At 42.7% G+C, this 21,052-nt stretch overlaps 1 protein-coding gene across 2 annotated transcripts in view; it reads left to right on the top strand.

Moving 5' to 3' along the window:
* TRPC6 (transient receptor potential cation channel subfamily C member 6) overlaps positions 1 to 21,052 on the top strand; it is a 71,606-nt gene that overhangs the window by 36,742 nt on the left and 13,812 nt on the right. Inside the window, exons 2-5 of one of the 2 annotated variants that reach the window (XM_083436282.1) lie at positions 8,141 to 8,915; positions 9,983 to 10,162; positions 11,368 to 11,532; positions 16,654 to 16,867. In XM_083436282.1, coding sequence (XP_083292408.1) covers positions 8,141 to 8,915; positions 9,983 to 10,162; positions 11,368 to 11,532; positions 16,654 to 16,867 — 1,334 coding nt within the window. The remainder of the gene's footprint in view (positions 1 to 8,140; positions 8,916 to 9,982; positions 10,163 to 11,367; positions 11,533 to 16,653; positions 16,868 to 21,052) is intronic. The other variant, XM_083436283.1, reaches the window with a different exon arrangement.

Here is a 21,052-nt window from a genome sequence, read left to right as displayed (position 1 = left end):
ATTATTAACAGCAGAAAAGTAGGCTTATGCAATATAAAATAAAGCACTTTTCAGCACCACACTGGCCTGGGGGTAGGAGGAGCGTTGAGGTAACTCTGGGGACTGCAAAGGGAGGTGGAATAGATCAAAATCACCTTCTTTCAACCAGCAGGAGCCCTTTAATAATAAAATGACACAAGTGGAACAGCTTTGCTGTCCCAATTGGATTTAACTACTGCCACCACCCTGGCTACCATTAAACTTTTTTTAAAGCCCCTATCTTGAGACCACCTTCTGAGTCTCTTCTCCCAATGCCACATCCCTTCAGAGACAAGGTAGACATCAACAAAGGGGAATGTTTTTTGGCTGTGACATCCACATACTGTATTTTGGAGTTTTTAAAAAAATCATTTTATGCAGTTGTTCACTTTATTTGAACTGTACTTTTAGAATTGTGATCTTCTAAGCAGCTCCATAAATCAGTTCCGGTGAAGGGTGGCATATAAATATTTTACATTAAATAATTACACCAACAACCAGCACCAAAGAGATCTGAACAAGACCCTCCCACCATCATATCTTATTACTCCTTTGTGCCTTGCTATACGATGAGCATTTTATGGAATAAATGTATCTGTTCCCTATATTATGGTGTACAAGTTTCCAGCTTTATTCAAAGACAGCCCTTCTGCTGCTGGGAGATCACTGATGGAACAACTGATTTAGAACTACTTTGGATGCATGCTGTAGTCTGGTCAGGAGGGCTCTGTCTAATCCCTCTTCAAGATTGCACACCTTGCTATGTTTCCCATGTTTTTCAGCTCTTAGTATGGATGATGCTTAAATAAGGTCATACCCAGACTCTTTAAGCGTACTTCTGGCTCTCTAACAACCATATTTGGGCTGGGTGGTGATTCCTTAGGTATGCCAAAGAATCCCCGCCCCCCATACGCCAGATTCCTTTACTTATTTCAAAACTGGTTTTGTGGAGACCCTCCTTCTTTAGAAAAGCAAAACTGTACATAATTATTTGCTTCTTTGACGATACCTTTTTCCTGCATGACAGCCTGTCTTTAGCAATATGGTGAACGATTACATTTCCAATCTCTTCATTAATTCTGTATATTTATTAGATTTTCAGAGCTTAAATCTGGATTTATAACTGCAGGAAGATGGTGTCAGTTCTTGTTAGCAGCAGAGATGAGTTCCCTCTTTCGTTTCTCTGCCCTTAGAGAAGAGCGAAATAATGCTGTTTGGACACTTTTAATGGCGCCGTGGAAGGCCTCATGTCTGAAGAAAGACGTGTGCCCTGGCAGCAAATGAGCCTTATAGGAAATAAGAAGCAGGAAGAAAGGTGGTGATGTTTCAGAAGGGAACTGCACCTGTGCTTCTTTCCATTTCCCCACCCTGCTTGCCTTTCCCCAGCAATATTTGATGTCTGTTTCTCCCTAGGCCACTTCCCTGCAAAACTGTGCCCAGAGTGGCTTACAGCCTATCAAATTAGCAATAGCAATAAGAACGTATTAGAAGTGTCACATCCCAGATGATGCCCTTCCCTGGATAATTTGGATCTGGGGCTCAATCTGCAAACATCATAGAATCATAGAGTTGGAAGAGACCACAAGGGCCATCGAATCCAACCCCCTGCCAAGCAGGAAACACCATCAGAGCACTCCTGACATATGGCTGTCAAGCCTCTGCTTAAAGACCTCCAAAGAAGGAGACTCCACCACACTCCTTGGCAGCAAATTCCACTGTCGAACAGCTCTTACTGTCAGGAAGTTCTTCCTAATGTTTAGGTGGAATCTTCTTTCTTGTAGTTTGGATCCATTGCTCCGTGTCCGCTTCTCTGGAGCAGCAGAAAACAACCTTTCTCCCTCCTCTATGTGACATCCTTTTATATATTTGAACATGGCTATCATATCACCCCTTAACCTCCTCTTCTCCAGGCTAAACATGCCCAGCTCCAGGCTAAACATCCTGGGACTCCACCCTGTCACTCAGCTGGAGTAATGCAAACACTCCCATCCTGGCTTGCAACCGGAAGGGCTCTCTTTATAGCCACTATTAGGGTGAGGCAATTGAACAATCTAACATGTGCAAGGGATTTGTGGGTTTTGAGTGCAATAGAGAGATTCTTGTGAAAGCAAGCTGTTCACTTGGAGCTGTCCGTGGTCCTGTAACTTCTGACCTGCCTGACCACCTTGAAGCCCAGTGGGATTTGACAACATCAGACCTGAACATGATGGATGTCTTTCTTTCAAATATTCTGCTTCCGGCATTAGACAGAAGCGATTAAATTTGAGGATCGTTACAGAACGCAGCAGGAAAGTGATGAAATGACTCTCCCCTTTCCTAGCTTTTTAATTTTTTTAAAAAAATACTTTTTAAAACAATTGCCAAGCAGAAAGTGTTGTCCTCCAAGACAAATACATGCACAGATGTTAAGTCTTGTATTCAGTCATCCACACGGCATCAAAAACAAACTTGGAAAATCTTTTACATTGCAGATTAAGATCACATCCACAGTTTATACTTCTTAATCAAATCAGTAATAATATTTTGTTGTCCTCGCTTCAACTATTTATTTGTGTTTTTACTTTGTGTTTTTAGTCTTGAGACTAAAACACAAGTAGCCCTGAGATCTTGTGAGGAAAGGCGGTATATAAATCTAATTAATAATAATAATAATAATAATAATAATATACTTCAGTCTGAAGCATTAAGATTATTTTTCCATAGTGGCTGCTGTGACTCAGTATGCTACTTTGATTGTGGTGTGTTGCTGTAACATAGAGTGAAAAATAGAATATTAAAATGATATTTATTATTAATGACAGCTATTATTTATTAAAGCTATATGTTGCCTCACACTTCCTTTAGGCATCTATATTGAGGATTCAACAGTATGCAGATTTATTTAAATTTAAACCATTAATAGGCGGATGATTAATCTTTCCCAATTTCGTAATTGCTTGACAACCCTAATTAAACCCTTGATACTGCAAGACTGAGATGTCTGAAATATGGGAATAGATTTGGACTTGTAACATATTTATTTCACAGGAAATCTAACTGAAATTATCAAATGACTTGACTATCAGTAAAGTTTATTTCTGCTATTAAAATATCAAACCCTTGTTTATGTTCCTGAGGCTGTGGAACTTTGAGAAAAATACTTGGTTTCGTTTTTATGGCCAAATCTTAGAAGAAACCATTTTATGGTTTGTTAATAAACGTGAGCGTGGGGTCACTGGACTGTGCCAGAAAGAGAAAAAGCTCTGCATAACTGCAGTGTAGTGGAGCATCGCAGACTCCAAAGCTGGTTTTATTTGATATTATTTCAGGGTTCTTAGCTGTTGCTGCTTTTTCTACTGGTTCAGCGGCCTTAATTTTGTTGTTTTACTGCTTTTTTGGAGTTGCTTTTTGGTGTTTCTGTGTTGAAATCCTTGGATGCTGAATGGGCATTCCTGTTCAAGAATGAAAATAAATCGAATGCAGTGCCCCCTATCATTTGGTTGAGGTCTTTTTATTCTTCAGTCATTGCCAATCTATACACCCCAGGTTTGTCTCTTATTTGCTTAGGAGATTTCGAAAACAGATAGTGAATTCTATCAGATTTTATCCAGGGTGTGTGTGTGTGTGTGTGTTTGGTGGTGGCGGCGGGAGTTGGTGTCTTTATTGTTGAAAAGCCTTTGCAATCTCTCTGAAGGTCTTTCAGGGTTTTTCTTTAAAAGCAAGCAGCATTGTTCGGCTTAATGGTTTTCCTTCTACAGAGGATTTTCTGCAGAGTGCTCTGGCAGGAAAGTGTTTTGAAAGGCTGTCTTGCAAGTATACTTTACGCTGCATACATTGCAGTATTAGAAAGATTCGGGGAGTGATAGTAGGTGAAGCAGCACCCTTGGTGACCCGAGTGTGCTGAGTCATGATAGAAATCGATGGTTCTCACCATGTGAAAAGAGGCCTCTCATGCAAACAGATGTTAATATAAGCACATGTGTCCTTCCCAGTCCTGGGGGAAGCATAAGGGCACCCTTGGGGAGTTGGTGGAGACCCAGTGGGGTTAACCACTGGTGCCTGTCATGGGGACCCCCAAATCAATGGAAGATATCGCAGAATACAGCTAGAGAGGAGCCAGCAAAGGGCACATCACTACATGCCCCATGCTCAGGCAGAATCTGGTCCTGCTTCTTAGCCTGCCAGGGCCATTTTGGCACAGTCTGATCCCCTCTTTTGGTAATCCTCACAGAACTCTAGCCCAATGGTTGCCTTAATTCAAGGCCTGTAGAAGGGATGACACAAGATGGCTGCCGAGCTTGAGCTCCGCGTTAGTATTGTGTTATTTGTGCTATTTTATTAGTCTTTTATTATTGTTTTAAGTGATAAGGAAGATTAATAGCTGAACGAAACCTGCTGTGAACTTTTACTGCAGCTGAGTGAGTATAACTCCCTAAAGGAAAAGAACGTGACTAGAGAGAAATTCTTGGGAGGAAAGAAAAATCGCTTACCTGATAAGGGCCTGGAGAGGCCTTGGAACCTCTCCTTATTACTCAAAAGTGCCTTGATTTGATTTTGAATTGATTTTAAAATGAATTGATTTTAGATTGCTGTGTTACTTTTATTTTTGTTAGCCGCTCTGAGCCTGGCTTCGGCTGGGGAGGGTGGGGTAATAATAATAATAATAATAATAATAATAATAATAATAATAATTTTGAGAGCATCAAAAGCAGGTCCTTTCAAACTTACTCAGGTGATCCGCAGAATTGACGACTTCTTCTTCTTCTTCTTCTTCTTCTTCTTCTTCTTCGCTTCCTCTTTTCTGCTGAGGAGGAAATTTTATGATTTCATGCATCTAATTTTAGTTCCCATTTTATAAACTGTGCTGCTTTGAAGTCTTAAGTCTATATCCAAAGATAGCAGGGCTAAGGCAGAATTTGGAGAAAGGGCTTGACCTGTAACTGCAGATTATAATGGAGAATACATGATTCTCCAAAAGTTTTTAACGTTCCCACCAAACATGAATAAATGAACCAATGACTCCAAGAACTGTTTTTTTTTAAAACAACAACAACAACATTTTTAATTGGTTTATAAATAAATACAAATACAATAACCATTAAGCACTTATCCAGCAGTGCGGCCAATGGTCTTGGATTGAATTATCTGCAAGTGGGTTTTGTAAGGAGCCGCTCTGGAATCTGCTCCCTGCCCCTTGTTGGTAAACGTTTTAACTGTGTTTTTTCACCTGATGCAGACAGGTCTTGCTCAGTTTGAAAACTGGTTGATGGCTGAGGTCAACTATGCCTCTGTAACTAGAAAAGTCCTAAGCCTAAAAAAGGAAAACAGAATAATAATATCAAATGTTTAATAGGTATTATCAGCTGGGCATGGAACTAAGTTTTGGAACAGTTTCCTGTGAGTGCCCAGTGGGGGTGGTTCATAGCACAGACAAAAGTCTCAGAAGCCTCTTATAGGTGACCTGGCTTGGTTATTGTCATAGACTAGACCCAACCTCTAGCTGTGGTTCATCTTTTTTCCCATTTCATGAACTGTCTTGCTTTTATTAGCCTTACACAAGCTACTCTGGGGAGCTTTTCTTTTTGGCTGAGGAGAAGGATGAAAAAAGCTTCACATAAACAAATCTCAGCATTATCTCAACATTTGACCCAACACAGGAGAGTCATTGAGGGTAAAGTGAAACAGGATAATTTAGATGTTGTACGGATTCCAGTTATATCAATAAATGTCATGGTTCCACTGGACCACCAGCATACCAAACAGCATTCCAGTAATGAGGATAACAACAATACAATGGTTCCTCGGGTTACAGACGCTTCAGGTTACAGACTCCGCTAACCCAGAAATAGTACCGCGGGTTAAGAACTTTGCTTTAGGATGAGAACAGAAATCGCGCGGCGGCAGTGCGGCGGCAGCGGGAGGCCCCATTAGCTAAAGTAGTACCTCAGGTTAAGAACAGTTTCAGGTTAAGAACGGACCTCCAGAACGAATTAAGTTCTTAACCTGATGTACGCTGTAGAACTCTTTTTATGTTTATTGACAAGTTATTCCATTCAGCAGACATGTTGCTCTTTTCATACATTTTTGTTGTTGTTGTGGTTTTATATGCACATTTGCTTTGTGGAATCTTCTAATGTACTTCTACAAAAAACAACAACAAAATTCTCTTTAAAAAACAAAAGCCAATTTCAGTTATTATTTCAGATGATCAAGTTGCTATGAGTTTTGCCAAATGCAATGCAAAGGATACATTTGATTTGCTTGTAATTTGTGATGACTTATGCAAAGGAGAGAGAAGGGGAGCAAGTGAAGCTATATGGATTTGGTCTTAATTCAGATTGGGGATGAGGATTGAAGAGCAGGCATGAGTCGAGATTAGCTACTGTTATGCTGCTGGAATAAAGGTAAGGCCAGTGGAAACATTTCTGACAGATTATAGCCTATCGTGGTGCAAGTAACTTTTCAATTGCCATCGACCCTGCTCTTCCGCATTGGAATTTCCTTTCTTAAACGTTTCTGAGAATCTGGAAGTGAAAGTGCCGCTGGTGCTGAGAGAGGTTCTTTGAGAATAATCAGAGAACAAGCAGAGAGTGAGAAGACAGCCAATTTTCTTACAAATTTCCTGTTTTCTCTGAGCTGGATGAAATCATGAGGTGGGTGGGGTGACGTTGGCCTGTGTCTACTCACAAAGCAGGGCGTACCCATTTCTTCTATCATTTGGGGAGCAGGTTGTTTAAATTATAGTTCCCAAAATGCGTATGATTAGCCCACACTGCGTTAGTGAGATGTCATGAGGTTAACTGCAGCAGCAACCACATTGGGACTGTTGTAATGCAGTGGCATGCAGGGAATCACTTGTTGCACAGTTATATTTTGTGCATTGGCACCCAAACACAGCGATGAGCAACCCAACAAAACAAAACAATACGGGTGTTATGTAATGAGCAATCTGCTGGTTGCTGGGACCTATCCTCTGCAACCAGGACAGCTCTGTAACGTTGGCACTTAAGGTGGGAAGGTTAGTGTAGAGATGGTGCCTTGTTGCACAAGGGGGAAGCAGGGAAGGAGAAGGGCCCATAGCTTAGAGGTAGAGCATCTGCTTTGCATGCAGAAGGTCCCAGTTTCAGTCCCTGGCATCTCCAGGTAGGACTGGGAGGTTCTGTCCGGAACCCTATCACTACACTGCCAATCAGTGTAGATAATACTGAGCCCAATGGTCTGATTGACTATAAGGCGGCTTTCTATGAGTTCCTATGAATGTGCCATGCCACTTAGTTGCCCATTGTACCCATTTTTGCTATTTTATTATAGTTGTTAGCCATATTGGGTGCTGCTTTCACCTGTTCTTTCCTTAGTTTGTTTTTAATGTTAAGTTAATTTGGTTCTGTCGGTCTTTAACTGGAGGTAAGGCTCAAAGCAGGGGTGGGGAAGCCACAGATGGCAAGCCTGCCCATTTGGCTTGTGAAGCCATTTTCATAACCTCCACCATTCCTCTGATGAAAATCAGGGCACGTGTGTTTGGGAGCCACGCTCTTGTTGGAGCCAGCTGACACACATGAAAGCACAGCAGCACTCCAAGCGCCAGCTGCAAGTGTTGGCTTATCTTCTTCCCCGAGCACAGTGTTACTGGAGGGGGGAAATGGGACATTCTGGTATCGAATCAGAAGCCAGGACAGCTTCTGTAATTCCAGGATTGTCCTGGGAAAATCGGGACACTTGAAGGCTATGCATTTTGTCCAAGCTGCACCCACCTACCCTGATGCCAGGTAAAGCTGGGGCTTGGATGAAAGGGTCTTTGCAGAAACCACTGACCAGGTTATTAGTAGTGCCTGTAAAGCCCCTTGCACACAGATTCTGAAGCATTGACGGTCAGCTGATAATGGGTGCTTGGGAAGCATTGTGCAAAGGGGCCTTGCAAGTGCTTTGCTGATTTCAACCTGCACAGGCAAAAATAGGTCACTTGGCATCACTTGGGTTGGCCCCATCTGTCTATCGAATTCAGCCCATGGATGTGAGTGGAGATAAGGATTCCTCAGCCTTGGCTCAAAGAATCTTCCCTTACACAGGTCGTAAGAAATGCATTAAAAAGAAAGCAAAGCAAAGCTGAAGACTTACCGGTAATTATTTCTCTCTTTCCCTACAGTAGAGGCGCTGAGAACAGACATGCCCTCCGACAGCAGACTATTGTCCGAGAGAAAGGCAGGAGGCTTGCCAACCGTGGACCGGCATATATGTTTAATGACCACTCAACCAGCCTTTCTATGGAAGAGGAGCGTTTTTTGGAAGCGGCAGAATATGGCAACATTCCTGTGGTCCGCAAGATGCTGGAGGAATCTACCTCGCTCAATGTGAACTGCGTGGACTACATGGGGCAGAATGCTCTGCAGCTTGCCGTCGCGAACGAGCACCTGGAAATCACGGAGCTCTTGCTTAATAAGGAGAACCTGTCCCGGGTTGGGGACGCCCTGCTCTTGGCCATTAGCAAAGGCTATGTCCGGATAGTAGAAGCCATCCTGGGTCACCCTGCATTTGCCGAAGGCAAGAGGCTGGCCACAAGCCCCAGCCAATCGGAGGTGCAGCACGATGACTTTTACGCCTACGATGAGGACGGCACCCGCTTCTCTCACGATGTGACCCCCATCATCCTAGCTGCTCACTGCCACGAGTACGAAATCGTGCACACCTTGCTGAGGAAAGGCGCTCGCATCGAGAGGCCCCACGACTACTTCTGCAAATGCAGCGAATGCAACGAGAAGCAGAAGCACGATTCCTTCAGCCATTCCAGGTCCAGGATCAATGCCTACAAAGGTTTGGCCAGCCCTGCTTACCTTTCCTTGTCTAGCGAGGACCCCGTAATGATTGCCTTAGAACTAAGCAATGAGCTGGCTGTGCTTGCTAACATTGAAAAAGAATTCAAGGTAAGTTGTGTTGTTGTTTTTTCTCTCCTGGGGTTAGGGGTTAGTTTTATAACAAGAGGCCACTGCTGGATCAAGCCAAAGAGCCATCTACTTTAGCCTTCTGTTTCCATTGGTTAACCTAAAAACATAAGGAGATCCTGATGGTTCTGGGCAATGCCCCATCTGGTCAACCACTGTGGGGAACCTGCAAGTAGAACCCAAACACAAGAACACTCTTCCCTTATGCCAGGATTTTTTTTTTGAGGGGGTATGTGGCTGCTGCTGTCTCTGCCACCACTCCCCCCCCCCCCAGAGGCGTTCTGGCGCCACCCGCCAAAGCTGGTCTACTACAAAGTGGGGTGGCTAGAGCTTCTTTTTTCCTCCTTTCAATGACACATGGGCCACTCTAGCCATGTGACTTTGTGGTAGAGAAGGACTGCTTTGCTCTTTCTGCTATAGCCTTATCCTCCAAATGTCTCTAGGAAGTCTACAAATAGGGATTGAAGTTTTGTCTCCCCAGTTTCCGGCATTCTGAGGTATACTGCCCCCCAGAGCATGGGGGGATCAATTTAGTTATGAAAATGTGGAGCTGTCATTGTTTGGCCACAGGGTAAGAAGCCAGGCACAGCTAAGGATGTTATTGATTATTCAGCCTACAGTGGAAGAAAGATATATTGTCGTGCCAGTTTAGGGGGAATCCTAATGAACCACCTTTAGATCGCTTTCACATTGCCAAAGATGAGGACAAAAGAGGGTGCCAGTTTGCACAAAACATGTGCATGCTAATTTGCATGTACAGGTGCAAATTTATAAAGAATTACTTTAATTTTAACCATGCATCTCACCATAGTGGGCAAGACTGCTGCCTGGGGACCTGTGTGACTGCTTGTTTTGCTGCTGTGCAGGTGATCACTGCTGATTGGGAAAATGCAATCCCCACCTCCCACTCCTCCTCCTAAAATGGACTTGGGGCAGACAGGACTTGTGCCAGTCACCTTTGAATAAAGCTAGATGGGTCACAAGTTAATGTTATGCTTGTTGCATATTTTAAAAAATGGCCGATTTCTGTGGCTTCTTTTCCTTCACAGAATGATTACAAAAAATTGTCTATGCAGTGCAAAGACTTTGTGGTTGGACTTCTTGATTTATGCAGAAACACAGAAGAAGTAGAAGCTATTCTAAACGGAGATGTTGAGCTGCACCAAGGGGAGCACGGACGCCCTAGCCTTAGCCGCCTAAAACTTGCCATAAAGTATGAAGTCAAAAAGGTAAGCTCTGGTTTAAGTAGCTGATTGGGTCAGAGATGTTTCCATTAATTTCCTTCCCATTTATCTTCCTATCCAAGTACTGGTGATATCGAGCATCAAATAACACACAGAGTTCCATGAACATTTGTCCTTGTCCCAATGAATCAGCATGTGAAGATAAACCTTCCTGAACTTTCTGGATAATTTGGAAGTGCTTTTGACATTCAGTTTAGCATTTATATATCCTGCAGTACATAAGCGGAAACCTACAGGACATACAGCCCACATGCAGTACATGTTTCAGGGCTATAGCTAAGTGGTAGAGCACATGTTTTACACCCAGCAAATCCCAGGTTCAGTCCCTGATATCTCCAGGTAGGACTGGGAAAGATCCCTTTCTGAAACCTTGGAGAGCCACTTCCAGTCCGACGGAGCAGTGTTGTGACTTGGTGCAAGGCAGCTTAAAGGCAAATATCAATAATTGGAACTAGTCCTAAATGCTAACAGACTGCCACTGAAGTCCTTTCAAAATTGGCATGTTCTGCATAAACCTGGGCCGCCCCAGTCAAAATTATAATATAGCCCAATTGCATTACAGCCCCTTCCCCCCAAAAAAAACCCAATTTCAATGAAATGGAAGCCTTTGAAGGTGTGGAGAGGTCCATGTGAGTATCAACTACATGAGTGGAGGACACCCAACTTTGGAGAAAGTTGATCTATAGCTTCCACGAGGTGCCTGCTGTGCAGATTTTATTTAAATGTAGCTAAAGCGCACCTCACATTTTCAGAGGCACAAGGCCTCTCCTACAAAATGCTGTGATCCAATAAAAGGGGATGGATGCTACCACCGTGCCTAGATTGAAAAATTTCCCAGAGGCATCTTTCAAGCCATGTCTGAACACAATTTACACCATCTGCTTGACCCAACCTGGCAGTTTTTATTTGTAGTAAGAATCTTCTGGGGAAACCTGGAGGGGAAAAACATTTTAAAGGATGAAATTGCAGAAAACGTAAAACCCAGTGTCTTGTCTTGACAAGGAAACTTCCTGCCTTATATAGGCATGTATTGCACACAGAAGCTTCTTTCATCCACACCGCTGCTCTTCCCTTTGTGATAATCACATGAAGATTACCTGCATTGTTTCTGTTTTAATACCTTCGCTAGCGGCTAATTATGAAATGAGTGGTGGTAATGTTCTCTTGTGCTCCTTTCCTTTGTCGTTTAGTTTGTAGCACATCCAAACTGCCAGCAGCAGCTCCTCTCTATCTGGTATGAGAATCTGTCAGGTTTACGACAACAGACGATGGCGGTGAAGTTTTTAGTGGTTCTTGCTGTTGCTGTTGGGCTGCCATTCCTGTCGATGGCTTATTGGATTGCTCCATGCAGTAAGGTACTAGTTGGTGCAAGGTTGCATCAGCCTTTTAAAACAGTTTCTGTACTTTGTTTGCATGCAGATCTGAAAGTGGGCTGAAGTGAAGCATGCACAATAAACAAGAGAGGCACTTAGCAATGCTTGAGTAGCAAGTGATTTATTGTAATGGTGTGAAGGCAGGATCACACACCTTGTTCTCAACAAAAACCAGCGAAAGCATTATGTTCAACTTAATTTGCTTTTCATTTGTGAAGGTGGCAGGAATGGGGGAGAAAACAGTGGCTGAAAGGCATCATTTATGTCTTTTGTATTTGTGCCTGGCTGTTTGTTAGCAACACACATTCATATAATCTCTCTCTCTGTGTGTGTGTGTGTATTTTATCATTTGAAGCCTTAAGCCTTTTAAACTAGTGTACTGGTACTGAAAATGGGACAGCTTGAAGCTAACGAAAAATCTGATTGCATAATGAAATACCAACATCCAATATCAACATTACATGATGAAATATCAACAGCAATGACAGCATCAACACAAAACAGGGCGCCATGCTGGTGCTGCAGTCCAGTTACATGAGCAGAGTAGCTAAATGTTTACATTGCTGTGCAATTGCCTTTAAACTGAAGACCCAAGGGAGCAGACCCAGGGCAGTAAGAAGATAAAGAGATTTGTGACATGTTTTTCAATGGCCCAGTACACATGTAACACTAAGCCAAACTATGGCTGAGCACAAATGAGCAAGTGCACAGACTGAAAAACATGGCTACTTTGCTGCTGGCTGGAGCTAAGTCATGGGTTGGGTTGGCTTAGTGTTATGTCCAAACCCAGGCTCCCTAAGACAAATCATGAGTGCCAAACCAAACCTTGTGGTTTGTCTAGAATAAAACAAGACACTAGCCTGGGTTCAGAAGCAATGCTGAACCAAATCATGGCTTAGCGCTGTGCAGCATGGCGGCATCAGTGCTGGGTGGAGCTAAACGGCTGTGATTTTTACTCCATTCACTTTATGTCACAGCTTGGCTTAGCATTGCATGTGGACCAGGCCATTGTGGCAGAAATGTTCCCAGGCAACTGAAACTCTGGAGAGCCACTGCCAGCCATACTGGCATTTTTTTTAATGCTGCTTATTACGTCCCACATCTGTCTTCTGCCCGCTCTGACCCGCTTTCCTGGCACCTTCAAGTGATGCTATTTCCCAGCCTCATCCTCACTTGTGAATGCAGGCAGGTAATCAATTTGAAAGGACACTGCCAAGGTATTTCGTTTATCATTTACAAAGTGTGTTTTAATCATTGCTGTCTTTAACCATCCCCTTGGAAGCTTTAAAAAGAGCTTGTCAGTATAAACAACAAGCTTTATTAGGGGGAGGGAATAGTCATTTAGCCTCTGAGGGGACTGACAGACTGTTTTGCAAAAGAAAAACAAAACTATTTTTAGGCTGCCGCCTTAAACAAACTTACTGGAGCATTAGTCTCAATGAATTAGACTTGCTTCTGAGTTAAAGTGCGTGTTGCTACTTATTTATTTGGTTGGAGGATGAGGGTGGAATGAAGATTTCCTAAAGAATTTAGCAGACTAGTGTGCCTAGCATTTGGCTTTACCAACCTTTATTAATATTAGATTCAGCCATACTTAACGTTTCGTAAACAGTTTATTTATCTTTGGCCATTTTCCACTGGCCTTTCACTCCTTCCTAGCTTAAACCTGCTTAAGGAAAGAAAGTAGCCTGGGATTCGTCGTAATGGTGCCCATTAAATAGTTGCTGGAAAAATAAAAAATTGGGAGTATCTGTGGTTGACTCTGTTTTGAAAAATGAAAACCATTTAACCTCCCTTTACATATAAACCATAGTTATTGCAAATACAGTTTCCCTCATTCAGTGAGATGTTATGTTTGCTTCCTTCTCTTCCCAAACCTTTTCCCATGAGCTGTGAGCAGCCAACTCACCACATCCTGGAAAGTTTCTCCGCACGCATCCTGCCTGATGCTTTTGACGTCTTGTGTTCCAACACGTCATGCACCCCTTTCCCCGTGTAAACTGACCAGAGCCTGCATGCCTCTCAAATTAATCTGGCTTTGGTGTGATGATTATGATCGTATTTTAAAACCTATGGGAAATTCCAATGCCTACTATTTCTAACAGTCTCTAATTTCAATCTAATGGTTATATTTATTCGCTTTCTAAAAGATAATTTGCTACCCTCCTATAGAACTGAGCAAACAGGGTGGTTCAAGTTTTCCATAGGCCTTACACAGACTCCTGGCTCTTCCCCATCTTTTCCACATTTTTTAGTGGCTAGGGAAACAATTTCTAAACCTGCAATCCTATGCACACTTACTTGGGATTTGATTCCATTGAATAGGTTTGGCAAGAAGAGGGAGACAGTCACAGATGCACTCAGAATACTGAGTTGACCCTCTAATCTTTGGGTGAGAAGTCTTCTTCAAGCTGAAGGCTGCATTACCTGGTAGAAACCTGGCAGGAGCCATATTTGAATAGTGGGGGCAGGCCACATTCAACCACACACCTGACCGACACACCCTTAGCATACAGGGACATACACCACCAAACACAGTCAAGTATACGAACAAAACTATTTCCCATAGAAAGAGGCATAGATTTAATTCCTAGTAATTCCACTTAAATTTCATCATACGTTTTCCCTGTAGACTTTGCAAAAAAAGTTTGTAAGCTAATAGCCATTGATATAGCCTTATTGTCCATGAATTTGTCTAATCCCATTCTTTTTACATTTTCCAAATTTATTATACACAGATTATAGGTGTGGGGTTTTTTGCTATTTCCAGCTTTTTAAAAAATAAATAAATCACAAAGTAATAATAAAAAATAAATACTTTGAATAAAAATGTGCACCCCACCCCCATAACTCTCCCATTGTAACTATCCAACCTCCCAGAATTTCAACAGCTCTTGCGATGGTTTGACCCCTTTCCGTTTGAACAGTACAAATTCTACAAACACCGTTCATATCTCCCCAAAATCATTTCTCCTGCATATTCCCCATCTTACCTTAATAGCACATGTTAATTTATCATCTAATCCCATTCTAAAGCTGTCCAAGTTTCTGGTCATTGCTGTATCTTGTAGAAGCGAATGCCGTAGTTTAAATATGCACTGTGTTAAGAAATATTACTTTTTGTCTGTCCTGAAGCTCCTAGCATTCAGCTTTTTGAATGGCCCTGGGTTCTAGTATCATGAAAAAGGGAGAAAAACATCTCTCTATCTGCTTCCATGCACAATTTTTATACACCTCTATCTTGTTCCCTTTTACTTGCTTTCTCCCCCAAACTAAAAAGCCCCTACCCCCAAACGTTTTAACCTGTACTCACAGAGATGTTGTTGTGGCCCCTTGAATAATTTTGCTGTCCTTTTATGAGCTTTCCCAGCTCTACCATATCCAGCGTGGTGTAGTGGTTAAGAGTGGTAGTCTCGTAATCCGGGGAACCGGGTTCGCATCTCCGCTCCTCCACATGCAGCTGCTGGGTGACTTTGGGCCAGTCACACTTCTTTGAAGTCTCTCAGCCCCACTCACCTCACAGAGTGTTTGTTGTGGGGGAGGAAGGCAAAGGAGAACGTTAGCCGCTCTGAGACTCCTTAAAAGGGAGTGAAAGGCGGGATATCAAATCCAAACTCTTCTTCTTCTTTTAAGGTGAGGCAACCAGATCTCCAAAATTCCAAGTGTGGCCGCGCCATAGGTTCATAAAACAGCTTTATGTTTTGGTAGTTTTGTTTCCAATCCCTTTCCTTACAAACCTAGCGTGGAGTTTGACCTTTCCACGGCTGACACACACCAGCTTGACATTTTCGCTTGGCTATCCATCCCGACCCCAAGTCTCTGCCCCTTCAGACTCCATTAGCATACATTTGGAGTTAGGACCTTTTTGCCGTTTTGTGAATCACTTCACACTTGCTCACATTGATCTGCATTTGTCATTTTTAAGCCATGCCCTGACACCCTTATTACCCAAGAAGCTGTCTGCCTTCAGTTCCCCAGAGCCTGGTGGGAAGCCGTAATCCCAGAAAAGGTTCAGAAAAGACTGGGGTGTATAGATCTTCTCAGGCAGCTCTTCCCATTTCCTGGACATCTGCCGCATCCCATTGAGCACCAGGTCCTTCTGTGGCTACTCCTGAGTACAGTCCAGGAATTGAAGCCCTCTGATTGTCAGTCAGGTGCATTTGTGCCAGCTCTGGACTTCTTGCCAGGCCAGCAATGACATCTCTGTTCCTGGGAGGGCTGCAGGCGAAGGAAGATAGTCAGGGGTCCAGGTGGGGGTCTGGTGTGTATGGCGTCATCAGGGGCAGACGGCATTCTTGGGGGGGCTGGGTGTTTTTGGTGCTGAAGGTCTATGCAGGGTTCCACTCCACTTCTTTGGCTGAGGTCCTCCTGGAGTTATTGTTGGTCTAGACCAGTGTTTCTCAACCTTGGGTCCCCAGATGTTGTTGGACTACAACTCCCATCATCCCTGAGCTCTGGCCTTGCTAGCTAGGGGTGATGGGAGTTGTAGTTCAACAACACCTGGGGACCCAAGGTTGAGAAGGGCTGGTCTAGACTCTGTCTGAGGCAGAGGGTAAGAAAAGCAGTTTTCCCATGATGCACTCCTGTCACACACAAGTGTCACAGCCTGGCACTCTCCTGGGTTGTTGTGTGTATATAAAAAGTAAATTTTGATGATATGCAAAAGTAACTGCAGCTGGGAAGCTAAATAACTCTTCTAGGTGATTGATAGCTTCTTTGTAAAGACAATGCCAGTTATGCCTCTCAGTTATGCCCCTTCCCCAGCTGTGTTTCTTCAATCTGTGGTTCCCACCTCGAAGGTGGCAGCAACCATTGTGCCATAGCATCACCTGGCATTTCTACTCCTCTGTCCCCTGCACTGCTGTAATCCTGAAGTCCCTGGGCAATTTGAGCAACGTACAGGGTGTATGGAAGTACAGAAAACTGCAAAAGGCTACTTAGAAATAGCATTAAGGGGTAATTATTTTATGCAAAGCATTCTCTCTTGTTTCTTCACTGTGTCTGGCTGTTGTTTCTTTTTGAGAGCAGCCTTCTCAAGATAAATTTATTTTGGTGGGGGAGTGATGTAATCTTTAAAATCTCTCTCTTTTTTTATTTTTGCAGTTGGGTAGAATAATGCGCGGACCCTTTATGAAATTTGTGGCACATGCAGCCTCTTTCACCATTTTCCTTGGTTTGCTGGTCATGAATGCGGCAGACAGGTTTGATGGCACCAAACTGAAGCCCAATGAAAGCAGAACAGATGGAAAACAGCTGTTCAGGATGAAAACTTCGTGCTTCTCGTGGATGGAGTTGCTGATTATCGCATGGGTAATAGGTAAAAAACATATTGCAAAGCTGCGTCTTGCAACCATAGCAGAGGACTGTGTGTCTCTTTTCTCTTATAGTGGTGAAGTTGTTGTTGTTGTTTAGTCATTCAGTCGTGTCCGACTCTTCGTGACCCCATGGACCAGAGCACGCCAGGCACTCCTGTCTTCCACTGCCACCCGCAGTTTGGTCAGATTCATGTTTGTAGCTTCGAGAACACTGTCTAACCATCTCGTCCTCTGTCGTCCCCTTCTCCTTGTGCCCTCCATCTTTCCCAACATCAGGGTCTTTTCCAGTGAGTCTTCTCTTCTCATGAGGTGGCCAAAGTATTGGAGCCTCAGCTTCACGATCTGTCCTTCCAGTGAGCACTCAGGGCTGATTTCCTTAAGAATGGATGCATTTGATCTTCTTGCAGTACATGGGACTCTCAAGAGTTTCCTCCAGAGTGGTGAAGTACGAGACACAAATTGAAGGGTCTTGCTGAATTCCACATCCATTCATGTGTATCCCTTGCGTAGGTTGTGAGTGGGAAATGCCACAACATTCTTCCTTCCTTTCCTCTTCGGTGCTTTTCACGAAACACATGCATTTACGTGTTAGCACACCAAACAAGGAACATTTGAGGTGCATTTTCAGAATGCTCTGATTATATCAGATGATCTACTTATTCATACAAGCAAACACATTCTGAATCAGATCTGTTAAGTCTCTGCCAATTAACCTGGTTCCAAAACCCAGCTCCTACTTTCTTGGTTATAGAGAAGACAGTTCACCCCAGAAAACACGGTTGATTGTCACATCTTAAAGCACCCAGCACTGCACAGATGACATGTTGTTATTAATTCATTTAAAATTTACATTTCAGAAGCCTAGAAAAAGGGGTGCAAGTTTCAATGTGTACACATGTTACTCTTGTTATAGCTAAAAGAAAGAAAGAAAAGGAATACACCTTCTGTTTCCTTCTTCTAAGCCTTATGCAGAAAAAAGAGGTGGCATGTTACTTTGAAAGTGCCGAAAATTCAGGGAAGTGCTCTATAGAAGTGACAGCATGTTACACCAAATGAAACTAATCATTTCTGGCTGCATTATCTAAAATAAGAATTAAATCTTTTAAAGCCATTTTTTTAAAAGAAAGTCAATAGTTAAGAGGCAAGACAGAAACTTGATGCTAATGAGTGTATTCAGATATTGTCAGTGAGCACTGGAGATTACTAACATGCAACATCAGAGAAATCCAAATTGGTAGGAGATAGCGTTTCTGGTTGATTAGGTGTTATGCATTAGAAGCTACTATAAAATGTAATAAAAAGTTAATGAACCGAGAACTGTGAGAGACATGAAGGAGCAAGTAGATATCTGAAAGCTGTATAAATTGCGAAGGAGAAACACACACAATCACATACATAGGATAATAATTATAACACACATTCATTCGTTTGAAATGCCATCTAAAACTCATAGTGAGCTAAAGATCTGTGCAGCACCTTTACACTTCCAGCTGCAGGAGAAGATGGATGCAGCTCATCCCAAATCTTTTCCAACTTTGGTTAAGATATCTTCCTCTTTTGCTGTATGATAACAGCAGGGGGTGCTTTTAGGGTGCAGTTGCTCAAGGTGGCCCAGTCTTGAGTTAAATATTAAATTCAAAAGGGATCCCAGCTGCATGAAACATGCACTATTCTTAAGTAGTGTAGGGTGGTAGAAGAATGAGAAGCTCATTGTTCAGAGGCTGGCCTCTTTGCTCAATTCTCTCTCTCTCTCTCTCTCTCTCTCTCTCTCTCTCTCTCTCTCTCTCTCCCCCTCCCTCCACACACTAGCTCTCAGCTGATATCAGCTTCTGCTTCTGCAGCAAAGCTCTGCTCCCAAGTCACAGCAGTCAGAAATGGTGTGGTCAGTTGCTAGGCTCTAAACATCGCTTCTTTACGAATTCACTACACCAGAAACCTTATTTGAATGATCACCCCTGGGAAGGCACAGCTCACCTTGGCAAATCTAGCAGGGAGGGAGGTTGTGACACGCTCTGCCATTCCAGGATTGCTAGCAAACTGGCCTCTCTCACCAGAGAGAGAAGAGGTGCTGATAAAAGCTGTTGGTGTATGAAAACCCATAGCCGCCACATACATCTCCTGCTGCACTGGTAAATTCAAAGCTAGAGTGCCGATATCCAGCTTGCAATTTGACAACTCTCCGCAAAGCCAATTGCTACCCCACCATTTTTACATAATGAATAGGGAATCTGAATAGAATTTGTTGGTATCCTTCTTGAGAGACAATGGAACGAACCTCTGGGGGGTGAAGTCAAAGAGCTGCAGGATCACAGCGCCTGCTGTGGCTGCAGCAACCGGGAACTCATAACGGCTGCCTCCTGCATTGTTTTTACCGCGTTAGCAGCACTGAACTGACCTCCCTGCACAGAAGCCTAGGCAGTGTGTATGGAAGTCCTGGGCTGCCCAGATGACAACACCCCACTCTTCAGCCTTGCTAATGTGGTCCAAAGGAAAGCAGAGCAATATTTTTGGTACCAGCTTGGCTGCAGGAGTTGCCGGAAGGAGGCATACAAGGCACCACCCAACCATTCTTAGGGACTCCACTCAAGATTTGCGTAGGGTTTACTCCTTAGGCTTTTCTTCTCCCAATGATGTCCCACAAAGCAATGGGTGGAATATTTCTTGTATAAATAAAATAAGAACTTGGCTTTCATTTTTCATTTTTTTAAAAAAATAATATTTATTAGATTTTTCACCAATACAAAAACCAAATTGCAAAAACAAACAATAAAAATAGTGAATCCCCCCAAGATACATAATAAAACCCTCCTCCCCTCCCCACCAACACAAAAATCAAACAAAGAAAAAACAACAACATTCAAAGCATTCAAAACAAAACAAAAAAAATGCCACCTTTCCAAATCCATCCTTCGTAACTTACTTTCTCGGCTTCCTCCCACCTCCCTCTTTGTATTCCAGTAATTAATCAAGTCAGCAAATTCCTTCCAAATTTCACTACTTATATTTGTTTAACTTAGTCCTTATAAACCTTATTTCCTCATCAACTCACCAAATAGACCCTAATTCACTAAGTAGTAAAGAAAAAAAGATACAAAAGAAAAAATATAACCTTAATTCTTACCCTCTTAGTTCCTAATATCATATACCTTTATATCCTAGTGTCTTAATTCTTTATCTTATTTCACTGGAACCAAATGAAGTCCCCTCATCATCTCCCAACAATTCTTAATCAAACAATAAAAAGGTAAAATATTACTTTAAAGAGTTCCCATTTTATCCCACCATCTCTTCCACCCGGTTCCGGGTTCTGCCAATCCTTTTTACAAATTCTAGAGTCTTTCATATCTTCAAGGTAGTTCTCTCATCCCGGTTCCCTAATATCCGAGGCTTTCAAATCATCTCCCTTGGCTGTCTGCAAGTTCTTTTTCCAGCCTGAAATTGAGCCCCAAAAAGCTTTTTCCCCAACGTCCCCTTTATTCCTCTTCAGCACGCTTGCCCAAACTCTGTATTTCAACTTATAGGCCAAAAAGTAATCCAAAGCGTACTCCACACTCTCTTCAAAATTCCTGAAGCTCATTTTTCCAAACTTTCCATCAGAGCCACTCTCCATAAAATAACTCATCAATTTTGCATCACTCAGTCCACATGGGCCACTGGTTCTCCAATTCTGTCCTTCAACCTTAATGGTCTCAGAGTTAAATTTGTGTCCATCAATTTGAGGCAATATTGCTGCAACTTCCACATAAGATTTCTCTTGCAGAGACAAAACCGACTCTGTTTGTTCCATCTCCTTCTCCATTTCACATCCTTGCCAGGTTGATTCCACTTCTCAGACTACATCTGTTGAATTACTTTTCTGTGCCAAAATATTTGCATTTTTTTTCAGTTCAGAAATACCTAATTCAAGGATACTCACTTTTTAAAAAACTTGTTCCAGCAGAGCTAATATTTTCTCAGCCATGCTCCCAGATTTGTTTTCCCTGATGTTATCTTGGTCTTCAAGGTCTCAGCCTCTCGTTTGCTGGCTGCAAAACTACCATCTGCATGGAATTTTCCATTCACAGAATGTAACAGTCACAGACACCTTTTTGCAACACTCTGCTCCTTTGTTACTTTCCATTCAAATTTCAGTTACAATTACAGTTCCATTCTCTGATCCTTCTTCAATAAAATTATAATCCTTCTTC

Source organism: Podarcis tiliguerta, assembly GCF_965153285.1.
Source record: "Podarcis tiliguerta genome assembly, chromosome: 4".
In the NCBI taxonomy this organism is placed as follows: domain Eukaryota; kingdom Metazoa; phylum Chordata; class Lepidosauria; order Squamata; family Lacertidae; genus Podarcis; species Podarcis tiliguerta.
This window is presented reverse-complemented; position numbering and strand designations above follow the sequence as displayed.